The 17,952-nt window shown below is 44.2% G+C and overlaps 1 protein-coding gene across 2 annotated transcripts in view; it reads left to right on the top strand.

The window, feature by feature from the left end:
- FRMD3 (FERM domain containing 3) overlaps nt 1-17,952 on the top strand; it is a 208,801-nt gene that overhangs the window by 150,733 nt on the left and 40,116 nt on the right. For both annotated transcript variants that reach the window (XM_060235396.1, XM_060235398.1), the window contains 2 exons: nt 8,410-8,507; nt 9,184-9,307. In XM_060235396.1, coding sequence (XP_060091379.1) covers nt 8,410-8,507; nt 9,184-9,307 — 222 coding nt within the window. The remainder of the gene's footprint in view (nt 1-8,409; nt 8,508-9,183; nt 9,308-17,952) is intronic.

Below are 17,952 nucleotides of genomic sequence, written 5' to 3'. Positions count from 1 at the left end.
GCCACATCTGTGAAAAGGAAACTGAAAGGAAAGGTAAATACAGTCAAAACCCTTGGGGAAGCTTGGAGGCTATTTAAAACTACAATCCTAGAAGCTCAGATAGAATATATATCACAAGTTAGGAAAGACACAAACAGGTATAAGAAAAGGCCTGCATGGTTAACAAACAAAGTAATGGAAGCTGCAAAAGGTAAGAAGGACTCCTTTAAGCGGTGGAAACCTAGTTCAAGTGAGATTAATAAAAGGGAGCACAGGCTGTGGCAAATCAAATGCAAGACTATGATCAGGCAGGCAAAAAGGGACTATGAGGAGCATATTGCAAAAAACATAAAGACCAAATGATAAAAATTTCTTCAAAAATATTAGAAGCAGGAAACCAGCCAGGGAGGCAGTGGGGCCCTTGGATGACCAAGGGGTAAAAGGATTACTGAAGGACGATAGGGAAATGGCTGAGAAGCTGAATGCATTTTTTGCCTCCGTCTTCACTGTGGAAGACGAGAAGTGTTTGCCCGCTCCAGAACCACTAATTTTGGAAGGGGTGTTGAAAGACCTGAGTCAGATTGAGGTGACAAGAGAGAAGGTCCTACAACTGATAGACGAATTAAAAACTAATAAGTCACCAGTTCTGGATGGCATACATCCAAGAGTTCTGAAAGAACTCAAAGTTGAACTTGTGGATCTCCTGACAAAAATATGTAATCTTTCATTGATATCTGCTTCCGTTCCTGAGGACTGGAAGGTAGCAAATGTCACCGCCATCTTTAAAAAGGGTTCCAGAGGAGATCCGGGAAATTACAGGCCAGTCAGTCTGACTTCAATACTGGGAAAGTTGGTAGAAACCATTATCAAGGACAGAATGAGTAGGCACATTGATGAACACGGGTTATTGAGGAAGACTCAGCATGGGTTTTGTAAGGGAAGATCTTGCCTCACTAACCTGTTACATTTCTTTGAGGGGGTGAACAAACGTGGAGACCCAATAGATATTGTTTACCTTGACTTCCATAAAAATATGGAGCAGAGGTCCATCAGTGGCTATTAGTCACAGTGTGTATATATATGTGTGTATGTATGTGTGTGTATATATATATAATTTTTTTTTTGGCCACTGTGTGACACAGAGTGTTGGACTGGATGGGCCATTGGCCTGATCCAACATGGCTTCTCTTATGTTCTTATGTCTGAGTAGACAGTACTGACTGTGATGGACCAATGGATTGATTCAGTATGAGGCAACTTTATGAGTTCATGTGTTCAAAATTCAATCTGTGACATTCAAAATCTCCTGAAAAAGGTTTTTCCACTTACCCCTCTGTAAACCTGAACTCTGTCTCCAAACATAGTTTTTAGCCTGTTTAGACTTAAATACAACAGTCCTGAGTCTTCTGGTACGGGTTCTCTTCAGTTTGACAACTCAAATGATGCAAGCTCAAGCCCAGGCTCAAGGCAGACTCTAAGGATCCCTCTACTCTTTCTTTCTGAAGGTTCAGATGCTATCTGAACTGAGCGTGGCAATCTTTTTCTCTCTCATGTCATCTCCCATCTGTCTTCCTCAGTCATCTATAGGTCCTGTGTGGCTGCTATCTCCCTTGCACACACACCAAACAGGCATACAGGGAACTGGTGAATGACAAAAAGGGGCAAGACGTTTGCCTATCTATAACATATAGTGTTACATTTTATAAATATTTTAATTATTATTCATTTAGGATGAAGCAACATGTAACATGTAATTGTGTGGATGTTTCTTTCAACTTCATTTTTAAGGAGCTTCAGGAGACTATAATCTAGAGTGGACAGCCAGTACAAGGAGAGGCTGCTTCTCAAAAACCTCTCTCTCAAGGTGCTGTTCTGCCAGTGGGAAAATGTTTTCTCTCCTTGCTTAGTTAGTATTTTGATTCTAATCCCATGGAAGATGCTGTCTAAACTTCTAGGTAGAATTGATGGTGCCATAGCATCAGATATCTACACAAAATAAAAAAAAAGATGGTTTTGTTTTTGCCACTGTTCAGAGTGGTGGTCTTTTCCCAGTGTCCAATAACACATTGTATTAATTGAATGATCTTCTTCGTAGTCTCTGTGCTTCACACTCATGGGATAGAGTGCCTGAGCCGATCCCCGAATCGGTATCTGAAAAGCCCGGGATTTTTCCGTGCTCGGCGCCAATGGGCATGCGCAGGCATCCCAGTACGCATGCTCACCAGCGCGAGGATCGTGACAGTTCCTTTCTGACTGCTGCGCGGGGAGGATTTACCTTTCGTGTCCCCGGTCGGTGAGATAGTTGGTTTATTGCCTTTATCGTTGTATGTAGCCCGTTTGTTGTTTTTCTTAGTGTAGATAGATAGTTATTAGATAGTTTACAAAAAAAAGTTTGTGGTTGGTGGACTTGTCCCTCGGGGCCTTTCTCCCCATTCCCCCCCCCCCAATTTTTCCCCCTCGGAGGACTCTTGAGTGGGTTTTTTGTGTTTGGCGTCTATGGAAAGATGTTGGGGTTTTTTCAAATGCCGCCACTTTTGTAGGAAGAAGATTGCCCCCCCCCCCAGACGGCCATTCCCTGTGTCTTCGCTGCTTGGGTGAAGCGCACCGCGTGGAGTCCTGCTCGCATTGCCTCTGCTTCTCCAAGCAAACCAGGAAGAATTGGGCGGGGCGGCTTTTGGCTGCCTTAACTGAGTCGGCACTTCGACCGCAAAAATCGGCATCGGGCCCATCGGTATCGACGATGGCAGACACTGCGGCCCCGACGGTCACATCGGCCGATGTGGCACCGGTCTTGACTGAAATGCCGATCGAGCGAGGCTCCTCCACAAAACGATCCCACGAAGGATCAGTGGATACGCCCGCCAAGAAGCTTTGGGATGACTCGGGGACCTGAGCATCCGTACCAAAGAAGGCGAACTCCAAGGAGAAGCGGAAGAGGTCATCCCGTACTCCCTCACCTTCTCGCGATGCTTCGGCACCGATGACTTCTGCTCCGCCGAGGAAGATCCTGGTGTCCCCGTGCCGCAGCCCGTCGGCATCGAGAGGCAGTGCTCATCAATCCCATCTCTCGATGTCCGAACATGAGATCGACCTCACTCAATGATCCTCTTCTTCCGGGTCGAGGCGACGTAGTGGGAGTGGTTCGATCTCCAAAATAGAGGCATTGGCGCCGATGTAACCATCGACCCCGATGGAGCCTAGAGGCAGATGAGATCTGGAGCCTTCCATGGCACCACGTCGTTTCCCCCTGCTACCACCATGGGAGCAGCATCAGTGGCCGCCCACCTATCCGTACTTTTATCCATCATATCAATGGTTTCCACCAAAGGAGTTTGCGGAGTGGGATCAGCAATCGGAGGTATCCTACATGACGAGGCTTTCGCACCATTCCAGAAGGCCTTCGGCATCGACATTGATCCCTCCGGAGAGGCGTACCACGCTAACAGCTGAGACACATCGGTGTGCATTGGCATTGACCCGTTCACCCATTCGGGAATCGACACCGATCCTCTCCGAGCATTCCATACAGAGGGAGTCTTCCTCGTCGGACTCTGAGAGCGGTACCGACAACCAAGAAAGAGCCTTGGGACCTTCCCCAGTGTCCCATACGGCTAAGGATCTTCCTATCTCGCCATCGGAAGATCTGAAGTCATATGGCGAGCTGGTGAAGAGGATGCCAACCTCTCTCTCTCTGCCTGGGACGCAACCACAACGCGTTGTGGATGACAATGTCTTTGACATTATGCAACGGGATACATCAACAGCAATCGCTTTGCCGGTCACCAAAGTGATTCTGCAGGCAGTCAAGGAGCCCTGGAAGAAACCATCTTCTACGCCGGTGTCATCTAGGAGGCTGGATCACATGTATAGGGTCCAAGAGGCGGGTGCCGAATTCCTTTTCGCCCACCCGAAGCCGAACTCAGTGGTCATCTCGTCCTCCTCCAAGGCACGTAAAGTCCACTCATCCCCACCTGACAAGGAAGGGAAGAAGCTGGACAACATGGGAAGAAAGGTCTACTCTGCAGGGGCCCTAGGAGTAAAGGTATCTAACTATGCTGCATGCATGGCTAGATACCAATACTCCGTATGGGAACAACTAACCCCTCTCCTCTCTTCCCTGCTGCTGCCAGGAAGCTGCAGAAAGAAGGCTTTGCTGTGGCCAAGCAACAATTGGCTGCAGCAAAGCACATGGTGGATGTATCCGCAAAGACCATCACATCCGCTGTGTGCCTCCGTCAACACTCATGGCTAAGATCAACAGCCCTTCAGCAAGACACTAGGGCTTGAGGACTTGTCCTTTGAGGGAGACGGCCTTTTCAGCACCACCACAGACAGTGCACTGCAGAAGATAGACAAGAGCTTGAAGACCTCGAGAAACTTGGGTATTCAGGCCACCTCCAGAGCTCCCAAGGCAAAGCAGTGGCTCAAACCCTGGGCCAAGAAGACATATCAAAAGTTCTCACCCGAACAACAATGGAGGCCTCGCTCGGTCCAACCTGATAGTAGGCCCCCATATTCAGGCAACAACAGGAACCGTTATGGCTCCCAGGCCACTGGCAAATCCAAGGGCACTCGCCCTCAAAAGCAGGGCCTTTGACTTTCTCATGGCACGTGTCATTGTCCCCACTGGTTCTACATCTATCCGCTTCCGCCCTTTCCTACCTGCCTGGGAGTTGATCTCTACAGACAGGTGGGCGCTGTCCATCATAGAAGAGGGCTACAAAATAGAGTTTGTTCAGATTCCGAACCAATCCGTGGTAATCACCACTCCCCCTTCCCCACCTCTGCTGGTGGAGGTGAACAACCTCCTACAGAAACAAGCCATAGAGAGAGTTCCAATGGAGGCCAGGATGGGAGGTTTTTACTCTCGTTACTTTCTGGTCCCCAAGCAGGACGGGGACTTAAGACCAATCATGGATCTTCGGAATCTGAACAAATTTATTCTGTACCAGAAGTTCAGAATGTCCACTCTGCAAACAATCCTGCCCCTCATCAACCAAGGGGACTGGATGGCGACCCTGGACCTCAAGGATGCCTACTTCCATGTCAGCATCCATCCGGCGTTCAGGTGTTTCCTTCGGTTTGCAGTGGGTTCTCAACACTTCCCGTTCAAAGCTCTTCCGTTCGGCCTGTCCACTGCACCTCGGGTGTTTATGAAGATGATGAGCGTTGTGGCTGCCCATCTCCGTCTCCAGGGAGTTGTCATCTTCCTATACATCGACGACTGGCTCCTTGTGGCGGAGTCGAAGGAAAGTTTGTCAACTCACATTGCCATCACTCTATGTCTTCTCGACACCTTAGGGTTGCAGGTCAATTTGGAGAAATCTCACCTTACTCCATCAAGGACGGTGCAGTTCATAGGGGCTTTGCTGGATACGAACCTGCATTGTGCATACCTGCCTCCGCAGAGAGCGAGGGACATTATCTGTCTGGTACGACTTCTACAGAGGCGAAAGTGGGGGACAGCGCAGCAACTGCAGCGGATGCTGGGGCTGATGGCGGCGACGACAAGCATGCTACTTTTTGCGAAACTGAGGATGAGAGGCCTACAGTTGTGGTTTCTTCGCCAGTTTCGATCACTCGGAGACTCACCTCAAAAGAGGTTCATCATCCCATCTGTGACTCTTCAGATGCTACAGTGGTGGGAGTCAGAGAACAACATCTGTCAGGGAGCTCCCTTTCATCTCCCGACTCCCACTGTGACTATCACAACAGATGCTTCCTTGTGGGTTTGGGGGGCCCACATGGAAGGTCTGTGTGTGGGGGGCCCTTGGCCGCCAAAACTGACTCAATGCCACATAAATTACCTAGAACTACTGGCGGATCATTTTGCCCTTGGTGGCAGGGAAGATCGTGGCATTACTGACAGACAATACCACTGCCCTGTGCTACATCAACAGGCAGGGAGGGACAGTTTCTCGTCGGCTTTGTGCATTGGCGATGGATCTCTGGTCGGAGTGTCTACAATACATCTTTGTGAAGGCTGCACATCTTTCAGGGGTCCTCAACATGCAGACAGACTCCCTCAGCAGGGGTGGGGCTTCCCCACATGAGTGGGAACTGCAGTGGCGTTTTCTCAAGCCTGTATTCCAGCTTTGGGGGTACCTGCAGCTGGATGTCTTCGCCACGGCCGAGAACAAGAAATGTCCTCTGTTCTGTTCCAGAGGGGGAGAGGATCCAGCGTCACTGGGAGACGGCCTCCTGCTTCCTTGGGAGGGTTGGTTTCTCTACATGTTTCCGCCTCTGCCGTTGTTGACAAGATAGCAAGAGAGAGACCATGCTGCATCCTGGTGACTCCCTGGTGGCCTCGCCAGAACTGGTTCTCGATCCTGCTTCAACTGTCGAGGGGGGTCTTCTACCAGTTTCTGGCAGAACCGGACCTTCTGTCAGCTCAGGGTGGTCACGTACTCCATCACAACGTGCCCCACCTGAAGCTGACAGCGTGGCTCATCGACCCTTGGGGTTCTCTGACAGAGTCCAGCAAGTCCTCATGAACAGTAGAAAACCCTCCACCCGCGCTTCCTATGACAAGAAGTGGCGGAAGTTCACTCAGTTCTCAGTTGACCCTTCAGTCTCACCTAGCAGGGTGGGATTGTCGGTAATTTTTGATCTTTTGTTATCCTTAGTGGATGCTGGCCTTGTTTTCTCCTCCATTAAGGTGTATTTGGCAGCAATATCTGCTTTTCATGATCCAGTGGAGGGATATTCTGTTTTTGCGCACCCTCATTCCAAGAAGTTTTTGAGGGGTTTGTTTAGGCTGCATCCACCATCAAGATTGCTCCCGCAGTTGTGGGACTTAACTTTAGTGCTGGACAAACTAACTCATCGCCCCTTTGAGCCGATGGCCACGTGCTCTTTGCAGCTCCTCTCATGGAAAACTGCATTTTTGGTTGCTATCACGTCAGCACGTCATGTAGGGGAGCTCACGGCGATGCGTTGTGATTATCCCTATCTTGTTTTTTGGGAGGCTGGAGTTTCCTTAGCTCCTGACATTACTTTTCTTCCTAAGGTGGTCTCTCAGTTCCACATCAACTTAGAAGTTTGGTTGCCCACGTTTTACCCTACCCCTTCCTTGGATGAGGAACGTAGGTTGCATGCTTTGGATGTAAAGCATGCTTTGTTGTTTTATTTGAACTGTTCAAAGAGTTTTCGTAAGGACAAGCAGCTTTTTGTTTCATATGCTGCCCCTAAGATAGGTTCCAGGTTTTCGTCTCAGAGGCTCTCAAAATGGCTCACTGAGACTATTAAACTCTGTTATTTGTTGGCAAAGAAGCCATTACCTGGGACTATTCGTGGACACTCTACAAGAGCGATGGCGACATCAGTGGCATTCCTGAAAGGTGTGTCCCTGACTGATGTCTGCAAGGCTGCCACCTGGTCTTCTCCGCATGCCTTTATGAAGCACTACGTGCTGGACGTGCATGCTCAGCAGAGGACTCGATTGGGAACTGCGGTGTTGCAAGCTGTTTCTTCCAATTGACCATCTTCCCGCCTCCAGGTATGTCTTGCTTGCTAATCTCCCATGAGTGTGAAGCACAGAGACCACGAAGAAGATAGACAGGTTGCTTACCTGTAACTGTAGATCTTCGAGTGGTCATCTGTGCATTCACACTACTCACCCTCCTTCCCCACTGCTGATGGTCTCCCTCCAGTAGGGGCTTCCAGCGGTCAGGAAGGAACTGGCGGGATCCCCGCGCTGGCGTACTAGGACGCTTGCGCATGCCCATTGGCACATGCCCATTGGCGCCGAGCGCGGAAAAATCCCGGGCCCCAAGGGGCAAGTCCAACAACCACAAACTTTTTTTTTAAACTATCTAATAACTATCTATCTACACTAAGAAAAACAACAAACGGGCTACATACAACGATAAAGGCAATAAACCAACTATCTCACCGACCGGGGACACGAAAGGTAAATCCTCCCCGCGCAGCAGTCAGAAAGGAACTGCCGCGATCCTCGCGCTGGTGAGCATGCGTACTGGGATGCCTGCGCATGCCCATTGGCGCCGAGCACGGAAAAATCCTGGGCTTTTCAGATACCGATTCGGGGATCGGCTCAGGCGCTCTATCCCATGAGTGTGAATGCACAGATGACCACTCGAAGATCTACAGTTACAGGTAAGCAACCTGTCTTTGCAACTCATGTTTATTTGTAAGTTGTGTGTTTAGTGTGATATTGATCATTAGTCTTTAATCTCTGCATTATTGGGATGTGACATATAGAGTAGGAAGAAGATAATGCGTACTATCTCCTCCTCAGCAATCTGATTTTTATGAGACTGAACTTTCTTTCCATCATTGTCTCTATGGTGCCTTTGCATTATGTAGTGTTGTGAGCTACAAAGGCAACATGAGTTTTGTATATGTAGTGGCTACAATGATCAAAAGATGCATCTTTCTGACAAAGTATACTTTTTCTACATAATGCAGGTACCTCTTGTATCTACAAATCAAAAGAGATATTTTCCATGGCCGTTTGCTGTGCTCTTTTTCTGATGCTGCTTATTTGGGTGCATCTATAGTACAAGGTAAGTGCAACAAATAGCATCTTGGCAGAAATATTTGTTTCAATATCAAAGGCCATAAAATATATTCAAAATAAATAGTAATTAATTATGCAACTGAATCAGTGCCTTTTCTCTGTCTCTGCCCTGCACTATGTGGCAGAGAATCAGTGGGTGAACTGAATGCAACTGGCCCTTCAGTTAGAGCAAAATATGGCTGTTGTTTGTCTCCAGGTTCCCTGCCCACCTGTTTGCCTCAAGTGCTATTTCAGAAGTATTGAGGCATCAATAATCTTGGTGGTTTGGATGCTGTCACAGCAGAACTGGAGTCAGTGTATATGGAAAGTGAAGGATAGACAAAAACTCCTCTTCTACCTGCAGCTGCTACTGTCAGCACAGCTGTAGATGCCACAGATAATTGAGATTAAGGTTGTAACAGTGGATGGTTTGGGATGGCACAGGCAATCAGGCACTCAAAGAGTACATAATAAGTATTTTTAGAACTCTTGAGAAGAGTTCCTAAATATTGCTTGTTGCCATGTCCTTTCCAGATTGAGCCTGGGAAAGTTCCTCCATCTGGTAACCTTTTAAGATGATCTATACAAGTCTTTATATGTGAATGGTGTCTGTTTTTCTTTATTGACTAGGAGTTTGGTATCTTATTTATATCACGTATTATTCTTGTCCTCTCTTTTCACAGCTGAGCTTGGTGACTATGATCCTGATGAACAACTGGACAATTATGTTGGTGACTTCAAGATTTTCCCCAAACAGTCCCAAAAGCTGGAAAGAAAAATAGCTGAAATACATAAAAATGAATTCAGGTAATTTAGCTTGCTGCTTAAAATAACTACTGTATGCCTTCTCTTGCAGGAGCTTCATGTTTTCCCTTGCTTAGAAAACTTTAACGTGGATGCCTGAAATTAAAAATTCAATATAATTCTTTCAAAACATCCTTAGAAATGCTCAATCCATTATTATTCCAAAGAGACTAATCCAATTAACTAATCTAATTAATTTCCATATATGGTCAGCGTTGACCTGTAATCCTTGAGCTAGGAATCCAAATGCCAGTTATCAGGTCTCTTCCAAGACCACAATGGAACTTTAAGATAGTGAATTGGAAGTGAAGATCTGGACAGGAGCTTTGAATGGATTCACCAACACATAATAACTACTGCCTATTCTATGCCCCTGTTATATCTATGCCCCTAAAGCACATTCCCCAGGAATATTGGAAAGAATATATTCTAGGCTGGAATGATCAGAATAAAAGGCTGTATCAAAATTTCCTCAACGGCAAAGACCCAGAATTAGCAGATGAACTACTCCATGAACTCAATGCTGCACATAGACAAAAATGGACCGAACAACTGCAAATTTGGATTTTAGACATTCCAGTAGGAAAGCCTGGAGCTTTTTAAAAAAAAGCTAGGTACAAGCCCCCTGTGCTCTGAGAAAATCCTGAAGTACCATCAAACCAGGTAGCTACCCAACTGGTATCACTATCCAGAGCTCTGAAGGATCAAGATTTTACAATTAGGATAAAAAAGAACACTAGATTTTGAAATATACCTGCCCTGAAGACTGCGAGCTATCAGGGATTTTTATTGCTGAAGAGATCTCCAAGGCACTGAAGGATATCAAGAGTGGAAAGACACCAGACTTTGACTGCCTTCATAAGGAGTTCCTGATCAACAGTGGCATGTTCACAAAAGAAATGGCTCACAAACTTTCTCAATAATATCAGGAGAACAAGCATGTTACTGTGTAATAAACTGTATCCCTAATGTGAATCTCCTTTCCTTTGATTTATTTGATTTATGTGTCATGCCTAGGGTTGCTAATCCTCAGCTGGTCTGAATGCAGTGGTATTTATAATTAATTGATCACAGTCAGTTACAGGTTTCTTTGTTAATTCTCAGCTGGGGGCAGGGGATCCCCCAGTTTGGAGCCCCCCCCCGCTTCAGGGTAATCAGAAAGCTCGGGTGGGGGGAGCGAAATGTCTTCTGGGCACTCCATTATACCCTGTGGAGACTGATTCCAATAGGGTATATGCAAAATTGATCCATGCGTATCTGGGGCTCTAGAACCCTAGTCATGCCTGAAGCAGTTTACAATAAAACCAGCAAAATAGAGTAAGTAAAGCAACAAAACAGCAGGTGAAACAATAAGCAGCTCAACCAATAAAATGATGGAATATAAAACATCAGTTAAATGTCAGATAAAAAGCATAATAATCACAGTAAGGGTTGCCTTTATTCTATATTAGTTCTATATTTACAGCATCCTTTATCTTGCATTCATAAATCCAGAGTAAATACTACCCCCTCATTCACTGAAAAAAATTATGAGTTCATCGTTTAAGATGACCCTGACCTGGATGACCCAACCTAGCCCAATCTCATCAGATCTCAGAGGTTAAGTAGGGTTGGCCCTGGTTAGAATTTTGATGGAAAACCACCAAGGAAGGCTAGGGGTGCTATGCAGAGGCAGGCAATGGCAAACCACTTCAGTTACTCCCTTGCCTTGAAAACCCTAAGAGGTCTCCATAAATTGTCTGTGACTTGTCAGCACTTTCCACCACCACTTAAAGATGGATTTTCAAATCCCTTAATGTATCCTTTAATCTATATTAGTTTCCTCTCAAAAAAGAGTTTGCAATAGTACCGTTGCATAACAAAACAGCAAGTAAAAAGCATTTAATCATATGTTCTAGTGCTAATTTGTAGCAGTTTTCTCTTAATTCAGTGATAAGTAATGTTCTGGATCCAGCTAAGCACCATTGCAATACACACCAGTTGACCTCACTTTCTCCTAGTTCATCTAGTAGTCCTTTTTAAGTCCTAGAAAGACGCCTTGAACTGTGGAATCCATGTAAACAGGGGGCTGCTGTTAGAATGAAATATTGGGTGAAAGTGCACCACTTCACTGTTCCATCCATGGAACAGTTTCTGCTCCATGAGGAATTCTTAACATGTGGAAGCAGCCTTTGTTACAGAGGTTGTTGTAAGGGCAGAAAAAACAGGGACAAGGAGGAATTCCATGGCAGAGCAGGAGACCTGTAGTCACAAAAAAGAACTCGAGTTCCAGAGAAAGCAAGATTTCTTAATTGGACGATATGTGCTATGTGATACAATAAATATTCTTCTTAACCCTAAAGGTAAAGGTTTACCTGGAAGTTGTTAGCGACCCATGGGGTGACATCACATCACAATGTTTTCTTGGCAGACTTTTTACAGGGTGGTTTGCTAATGCCTTCCCCAGTCTAGTATTATGTAAAATTACACATTCCATGTAAAAAAAAAAAGATGTAAATAAAAACAAATTTTGACAGTCTGGCTTGAGGTTTCCACCCAGGGCTCCCACACATTTGTTGAGGACCAGAGGGAGTGGAAAAGGCCATATTTGGATACCTTGAAAGATCAAAGGGGAGCTGGTGATGTCTGTGATGGTTAATGTAGATACCATCTGGCTAATGGGAGAGGGTGTGCAACTGCCTGTGCCCAGTGTGCTGGTTGAAACACACCCAAACAGAAACCTGCTTATGAAGAGCAGCAATGAGACATGTCATGGCAAAGGGGACTGTTGGAGAAGGCTTGGAGTAAAGAGAAGACAGCAATGGAGGAACAAAGAAGGGTGTGGTGCCTGAAGGAAATATAACAGATTGGGGGGGTGGGGAACAGCAGAGATATGTGAGAAGGAAGTAGGACTAGAGCTGAGAGAGAATGAAAGAGGGCAGGTAAGAGAAGAAAAAGGAACCTGTTGCCAGAAGAAGGACATGGAGAAGGGAGAGCAAGCAGCAGGTAGAAAGAGAGGTAAAAAGAAAGGCTAGAGGGGGAACAGTCTGGCAGATCTGGTAAAGGGATCACCAAACTGTAAGACCTTTCATAATAAACTTGATTTGTGCAATGGGATATCCACAAGTTTGCATTGTCTATAAAATTGGGGGAGGGATTCAATGTCCCACCCTCTCAGGGTTAAACACAAATACTAAATACAACAGTTGGTTAAGACTTCAAATATTTTGCTTATGAATGGGCTTTGTACTGGATTTATACCTGAAGGATGTTGGAACCTCTCCCACCTATTCTGATTCTCAGGGTTTTGTTGTTGTTGTTGTTGTTGTTATTGTTAGTATTCAACAAAAACTGCAAAACATGTTTATATATCTTTTTCTCTGTTCAAGGCAGCCACAACTTTGGACTTGGTCTTTATTCTCTCTCATTTCAGGCTTCCTGTTATCTAAGAATATGTTCTGTTATCAAAAATATTGCAGGATATAGCATACTGTCAATTCAACATACTTCTTAGTCCCGTGTGTGTTATTAATTTTTAAAAAGTCTGTTATTCTAATGGCCCACTACCTCAAGGTGTCTTGTGTTGTACTGTAGTGTGTGTCTTTCAAAGCCAATGGAGCAAGTGCCTGGGATGTAGCTGAGTGCACATAGTGACAATTCATATTGTCTGATGACTCATTTTGCCTCATTGATGAGGCTTGATCTTATTAATTAGAGCAAATGAATATTATGGTGTACCTGACTCTTGCTTCCTTTATATGGGGTAGTAAAAACTGTGTCAAGATTTTATGGAAATGTGACCTTCATATTTGCAATTATTTTCTGAGACTAACTGTGCAAATTGAATTTCTGACAAAGTGATGACAGCAGAATCATGACAGTCTTAGAAGACTGATTAATTATATCTTGTAACCTTTTTGTGAATGGTTGTCTACCTTAGTTTATAGCAAAGCAATGTTATGCTAAGTGAACTGGACCATTATATGTGATTAGCGAAACGCTAGCCGAAATCCTTCCAGGTTTTTATAGTTTCACAAGACTCTTAAGAAATGTGACAAATTCATGACAGATTGAAAAGGGAAACAGGTATATCCAGATGTTGGCAGGGAAGTGTCCTCAGTTTTGGGGGGGGGGGTTAGTAAAAGAAAGGTAGGATGTAAATCAAAGTGAAACAGAAATCAGGTGGCACTTTGAAGACCAATCAGTTTATTCCTGCATAAACTTTCATTGGTTAACCTCACTTCTTCAGATGCATATGACATGGGGAATTATTTTACACAAACTTGCAGGGCTTTTCTTTAAGCGGAACACACAGAAATGCAGTTCCACCTGGATTGGCATCAAGGGTTGTGGGCCTAATATATAAATGAGTTCCTGTTGGGCTTTTTCTACAAAAAAAGCCCAGGAGACTTGTATAAATCACTGTGTATATATCAAACAAAGTGTTACAAACTAAGAATCAGTAAAATACACCAGTAAAACTTGGCGTTCTCTTTTTTTTAAAAAAGTAATTAAAAACTAGGGTTGCCAAGTCCCCCACATCCTCTGGAGGGGGACTTTTTGTGCATGTGCGTGATGTGCATGATGCAATGACATTGTGCCAGCAGTGTCGCACACTGGCTGCTCTAGGTGTTTTTGGGAAAACTCTATGGTTTTCCTGGACGCTCTAGCAATTTGGAAGGGAAAAACTCTATGGTACCCGGAAACGCCTACAGCGGCCAGTGCACGACATCGCGGGTGTGATGACACTACCCACAAGTGACATCATCACGCTGGCGACATTGGGGGAGGTTCCCCCCATTGGCCCAATGTGGGCCAGCAGGTTGGGAACCTCCAGGGTGGGAGAACCGGCCCGGGGGCTTAGCAACCCTATTAAAACCCCACAAAATTTCAGTGTGATTAGCCTGAAAGAGGACTATACTTTTCTGTTCAAAATCTGCTGGTAATCCCCGGCCCCAAAGAGGTCCAGCTGTCCTCAACATGGGCCAGGACTTTTGCAATCCTGGCCTCGACTTGGTGAAACTCTCTGCTGGAAGACACCAGGACCCTGCGGGATCTTTTACTATTCTGCAGGACCTGTAAAGCAGAGATGTTCCACCAGGCTTTTGCCTGAGGACAGCAACCGTTGCCGGGCCGGCAACCTCCCTTCCCCCTCCACTTATTGCCTAGAAAACAGAACTGTAGCACTTTATAAAGAATGTCCATTGTGTTGCAACTGTTTTTAATTAACTGTTTTATTGATTTTATGTGTATTTCCATGTTGTACATCGTCTAGAGCCTGGCATCGGCCGGGTTGAGGTGATTCATAAATTTAATAAATAACAACAACAACATGAGCCCATTTCAGGATAGGGCAAGATATAAACCCAGTAAAATAAAATAAAATATACTTGCTTTGACAGAAAATGGAGGGGAGCTTTCTAGCAGTTTATGAGAAGTCTTCAAATTATTTTTGGAGTAGTTTTGGTATTCTGTTTCAGGGCACCATAATTTTAACTTGTTGAAACACTGCTTCTTCTTTTTTTAAACCTCTCTCAAGATCATTTAGCATGAAGATGCATTGAACATGAAGAACACTGTCTAGAACTGTGTGCTATTTGAACACTCTATATCCAGTGCCACCACTCCTAGTTACCCAGTTTTGATTCCACTTCTTTGATCCTTGCAACTTCTGCATTTGGTTTTAAATATAAATGTGAGACTAGCAGCTGCCCTAGATTCCAAGCATTGCATGTCAGCAGACTGTACAGAATTTCCTTTCCTATACTAATATGACACACTTAAGATTTTAAGCTCAGCTTCTGACTCTTCAGTGGAGCTATAAGCAAGTGCCAAATTAAATCTAGCTTTTTGAATGAATTCCTTACTTCCCCTCATTCTCAAGGGAAATCTTATTGTATATAGTTTTAAATAAATAGAATGCAGGTTATGGTAATATTGGGTTACCAACAATCTGTGCTGACAAGTAAGCAACTTTCCTCCCCACAGATTGATTTTTAGAGGCCATTTCTCATGGCTGATGGTAACAGTATTTGCGTGGTATTTCCTTCGACCAGATGTTTCCCCATGTGGGTTATATCAGCTTACCATACAAGAAGACCACCATATATTTATACCCTGCCCTTCTCTCTGAATCAGTCTCAGAGCAGTTTACGATCTCCTTTATCTTCTTCTCCCACAACAGACAGCCTGTGAGGTAGGTGGGGCTGAGAGAGCTCTCACAGAAGCTGCCCTTTCAAGGACAACTCTTGTGAGACCCAAGGCTTTTCCAGCAGCTGCAAGGGGAAGAGTGGAAAATCAAACCCAGTTCTCCCAGATAAGAGTCTGCACACTTAACCACTACACCAAACTAGCCTCCACCATATGAGTTGCCTCAGCATCAATTGCCAAGCAGATATGATGTCATTTGTGGCAAGGTGGTGCACAGTGGATAAATTAGCATTAACTACCTAAATGCAAGCAGCAGCTTACACTGCAGTAACTAAAGCTATGTCCTTCTAACCCCTGCAAGTGAGGAAAATACATCCTATCCTGTCACACTTCTCTGAACATTTCTTCACTGCTTTAAGATGGTGGTGTCATGTTTTGCAGCTGTTTGTATTCTCAGGGCTTAAAAACAAGTTTAGAAGTAACTTACAGAGCTGTTTTAAGGAACCTGCATCGTCACTGTACCATGGAGCCTACCACACTGTTGCTGCATACACTACAGTCAAATGTACTGTTGCAGCAGCTTCTGTGACATCTGCTAAATGACTGATTGAACTTTTCCCAGCACAATTGGGCAGATTCTCTCTCACTAGTATACTCAAGCATCTGACACTACACATATTATAGAGTACCCCAGTTGTGTACCAGTCATAAGGGGATTTTATTTTATTTCCCCAATGGACCAAATAGCACCCACATGACTGTTTCAGCTTGGGAAAAGGGGGAAGGCTGAAGCACCTTCTCCATTCCATTATCCTGATCTCAATTGGGCATCATGTGCATGAGAACTGACCCCCAGAGCTAATCTAAATGTTTCATAATGTGTGACAGCCTCTAGCTCATAAAACTGTGTTGGGAGGGGAATAAATTAGTCCCTTAGAGTTTTGTTCTTAGCATGGCAATAGTGCAGTGGTCAAATCTAAAACTCCAGTTTTACAATTCTGTTACTCTTTAAACTGCAGTTGAAAGTCTATTCTCTTTTGCATTGTATTTTGGGCTGTTCTAGAGACCTAGTTAAATGCTGTTTTCACAACATCTGCTTTTTTCTGTTCTGTATTAAGATATTATCCTTGGCACAGAGATAGGGTTTTTTCCCCTGAAGCAGCTAATATCCATACTTCAGAAAAGAGTTCTTCCTTTAAAAACTTTAAATTAATTAATTGTCTTTTTCCTTCTGTCTCACTTGCAATCTGAACCTTTGATGTTATTTCTGAAGTAACTAATTTTATTACAATGTTCTTTTTTTGAAACATTTTAATTGTTCTATAGCCAAAACTAAAAGTCATTGTATTCTAATATATTTGAATTCCTAGTCTGTTACAGGTTGAGGGCATATTATTATTCTGAAACAGTAGGTTGAATCCTAAGAGCCATGAGCTGAGCTCCAGGAACAGAACAGGGTTTCCCCCACTGCTTCCCTGTGTAGCCCCCTTCTCTAAGCTGCTCCAGGGAATCTGTGAGTGATTTCTACTTATCATGCAAAGAGGTCTCTAGATCATAGTATAATATTGTAGCAATGATCTGTCATTATATCTGACTGCTATTAAAATAATATTTGTGTGGTTGTGCTTTGAAATTAAATTAATGAAGGTTAAAAAAACCAATGTCTACAGTTTATCTTTGAAGGTTGATTAGCTGCCAGAACCAAGGGTGACTTTATTTCAGATTTAAAGCCCCCCCCCCCCTCCACCAGGAGAAAAAATGTGATAATTTTTGCCAGGGAGAAGGATATCAGTGACCATGTGTTTATGCATGTTCCATGTTTGGGTGGTCTTCAAGCTCCCTGAAGCAGCTTCTACCATAGAAAGTACTTAACCAATGGAACAGTTTGTATTACTTTAGATGTCAGACTGGGACTTGGAAGACCCTCAGGGATATTGCAAGGTTAAAGTAGAGATTCATGTATTTCGCCTTGAGCTCCTGAGAGGAAGGGTGGAATTAAAATTAGATAGAAGTTAACACATTCTTGCATCCCCCTATGGGCCAAAAACTGACTTGGGGGATGAGTTGGTGGGTAGTAAGATATCTATCTCTCTGTCTGTCCATCTGTCTATCTGAAAAATTAAATAAAAACACATTTGTATATCTAGCATCCTTCTCTGAAATGAAAAATAATTCAGGCCCAATATAATTGTTGTCATAGTAGTTTAATAATAGTTTTATTAGGCTCCAGGTACACTATTTGCTAATTTCCATGTTTTTCATACAAAACAAATCTAAAATGCTATTTTTTTTGTTTATCATTTTAGTAGTCCCTTAGCCTCTGTATTAAGAACTAGCTTTGCAACAGTTCTCTCACAATGTGTTCTAAGGACACTATCTTGGGAATGACTAGGGTTCAGATTGGTTAGAATTCCACTGTAATTCATCCTTTTATTAGCTCTATGTGGAGTTTATTTATTTACTAGGAATAAGGGAATAAATACAATGGGCTCTAGAAAGAGGCTCTGGGTGAGTGCTCT

The sequence above is a fragment of the Heteronotia binoei genome, chromosome 4 (assembly GCF_032191835.1).
Source record: "Heteronotia binoei isolate CCM8104 ecotype False Entrance Well chromosome 4, APGP_CSIRO_Hbin_v1, whole genome shotgun sequence".
In the NCBI taxonomy this organism is placed as follows: domain Eukaryota; kingdom Metazoa; phylum Chordata; class Lepidosauria; order Squamata; family Gekkonidae; genus Heteronotia; species Heteronotia binoei.
The sequence above is the reverse complement of the archived record's forward strand: the minus strand, read 5'-3'. Positions and strand labels throughout refer to the sequence as shown.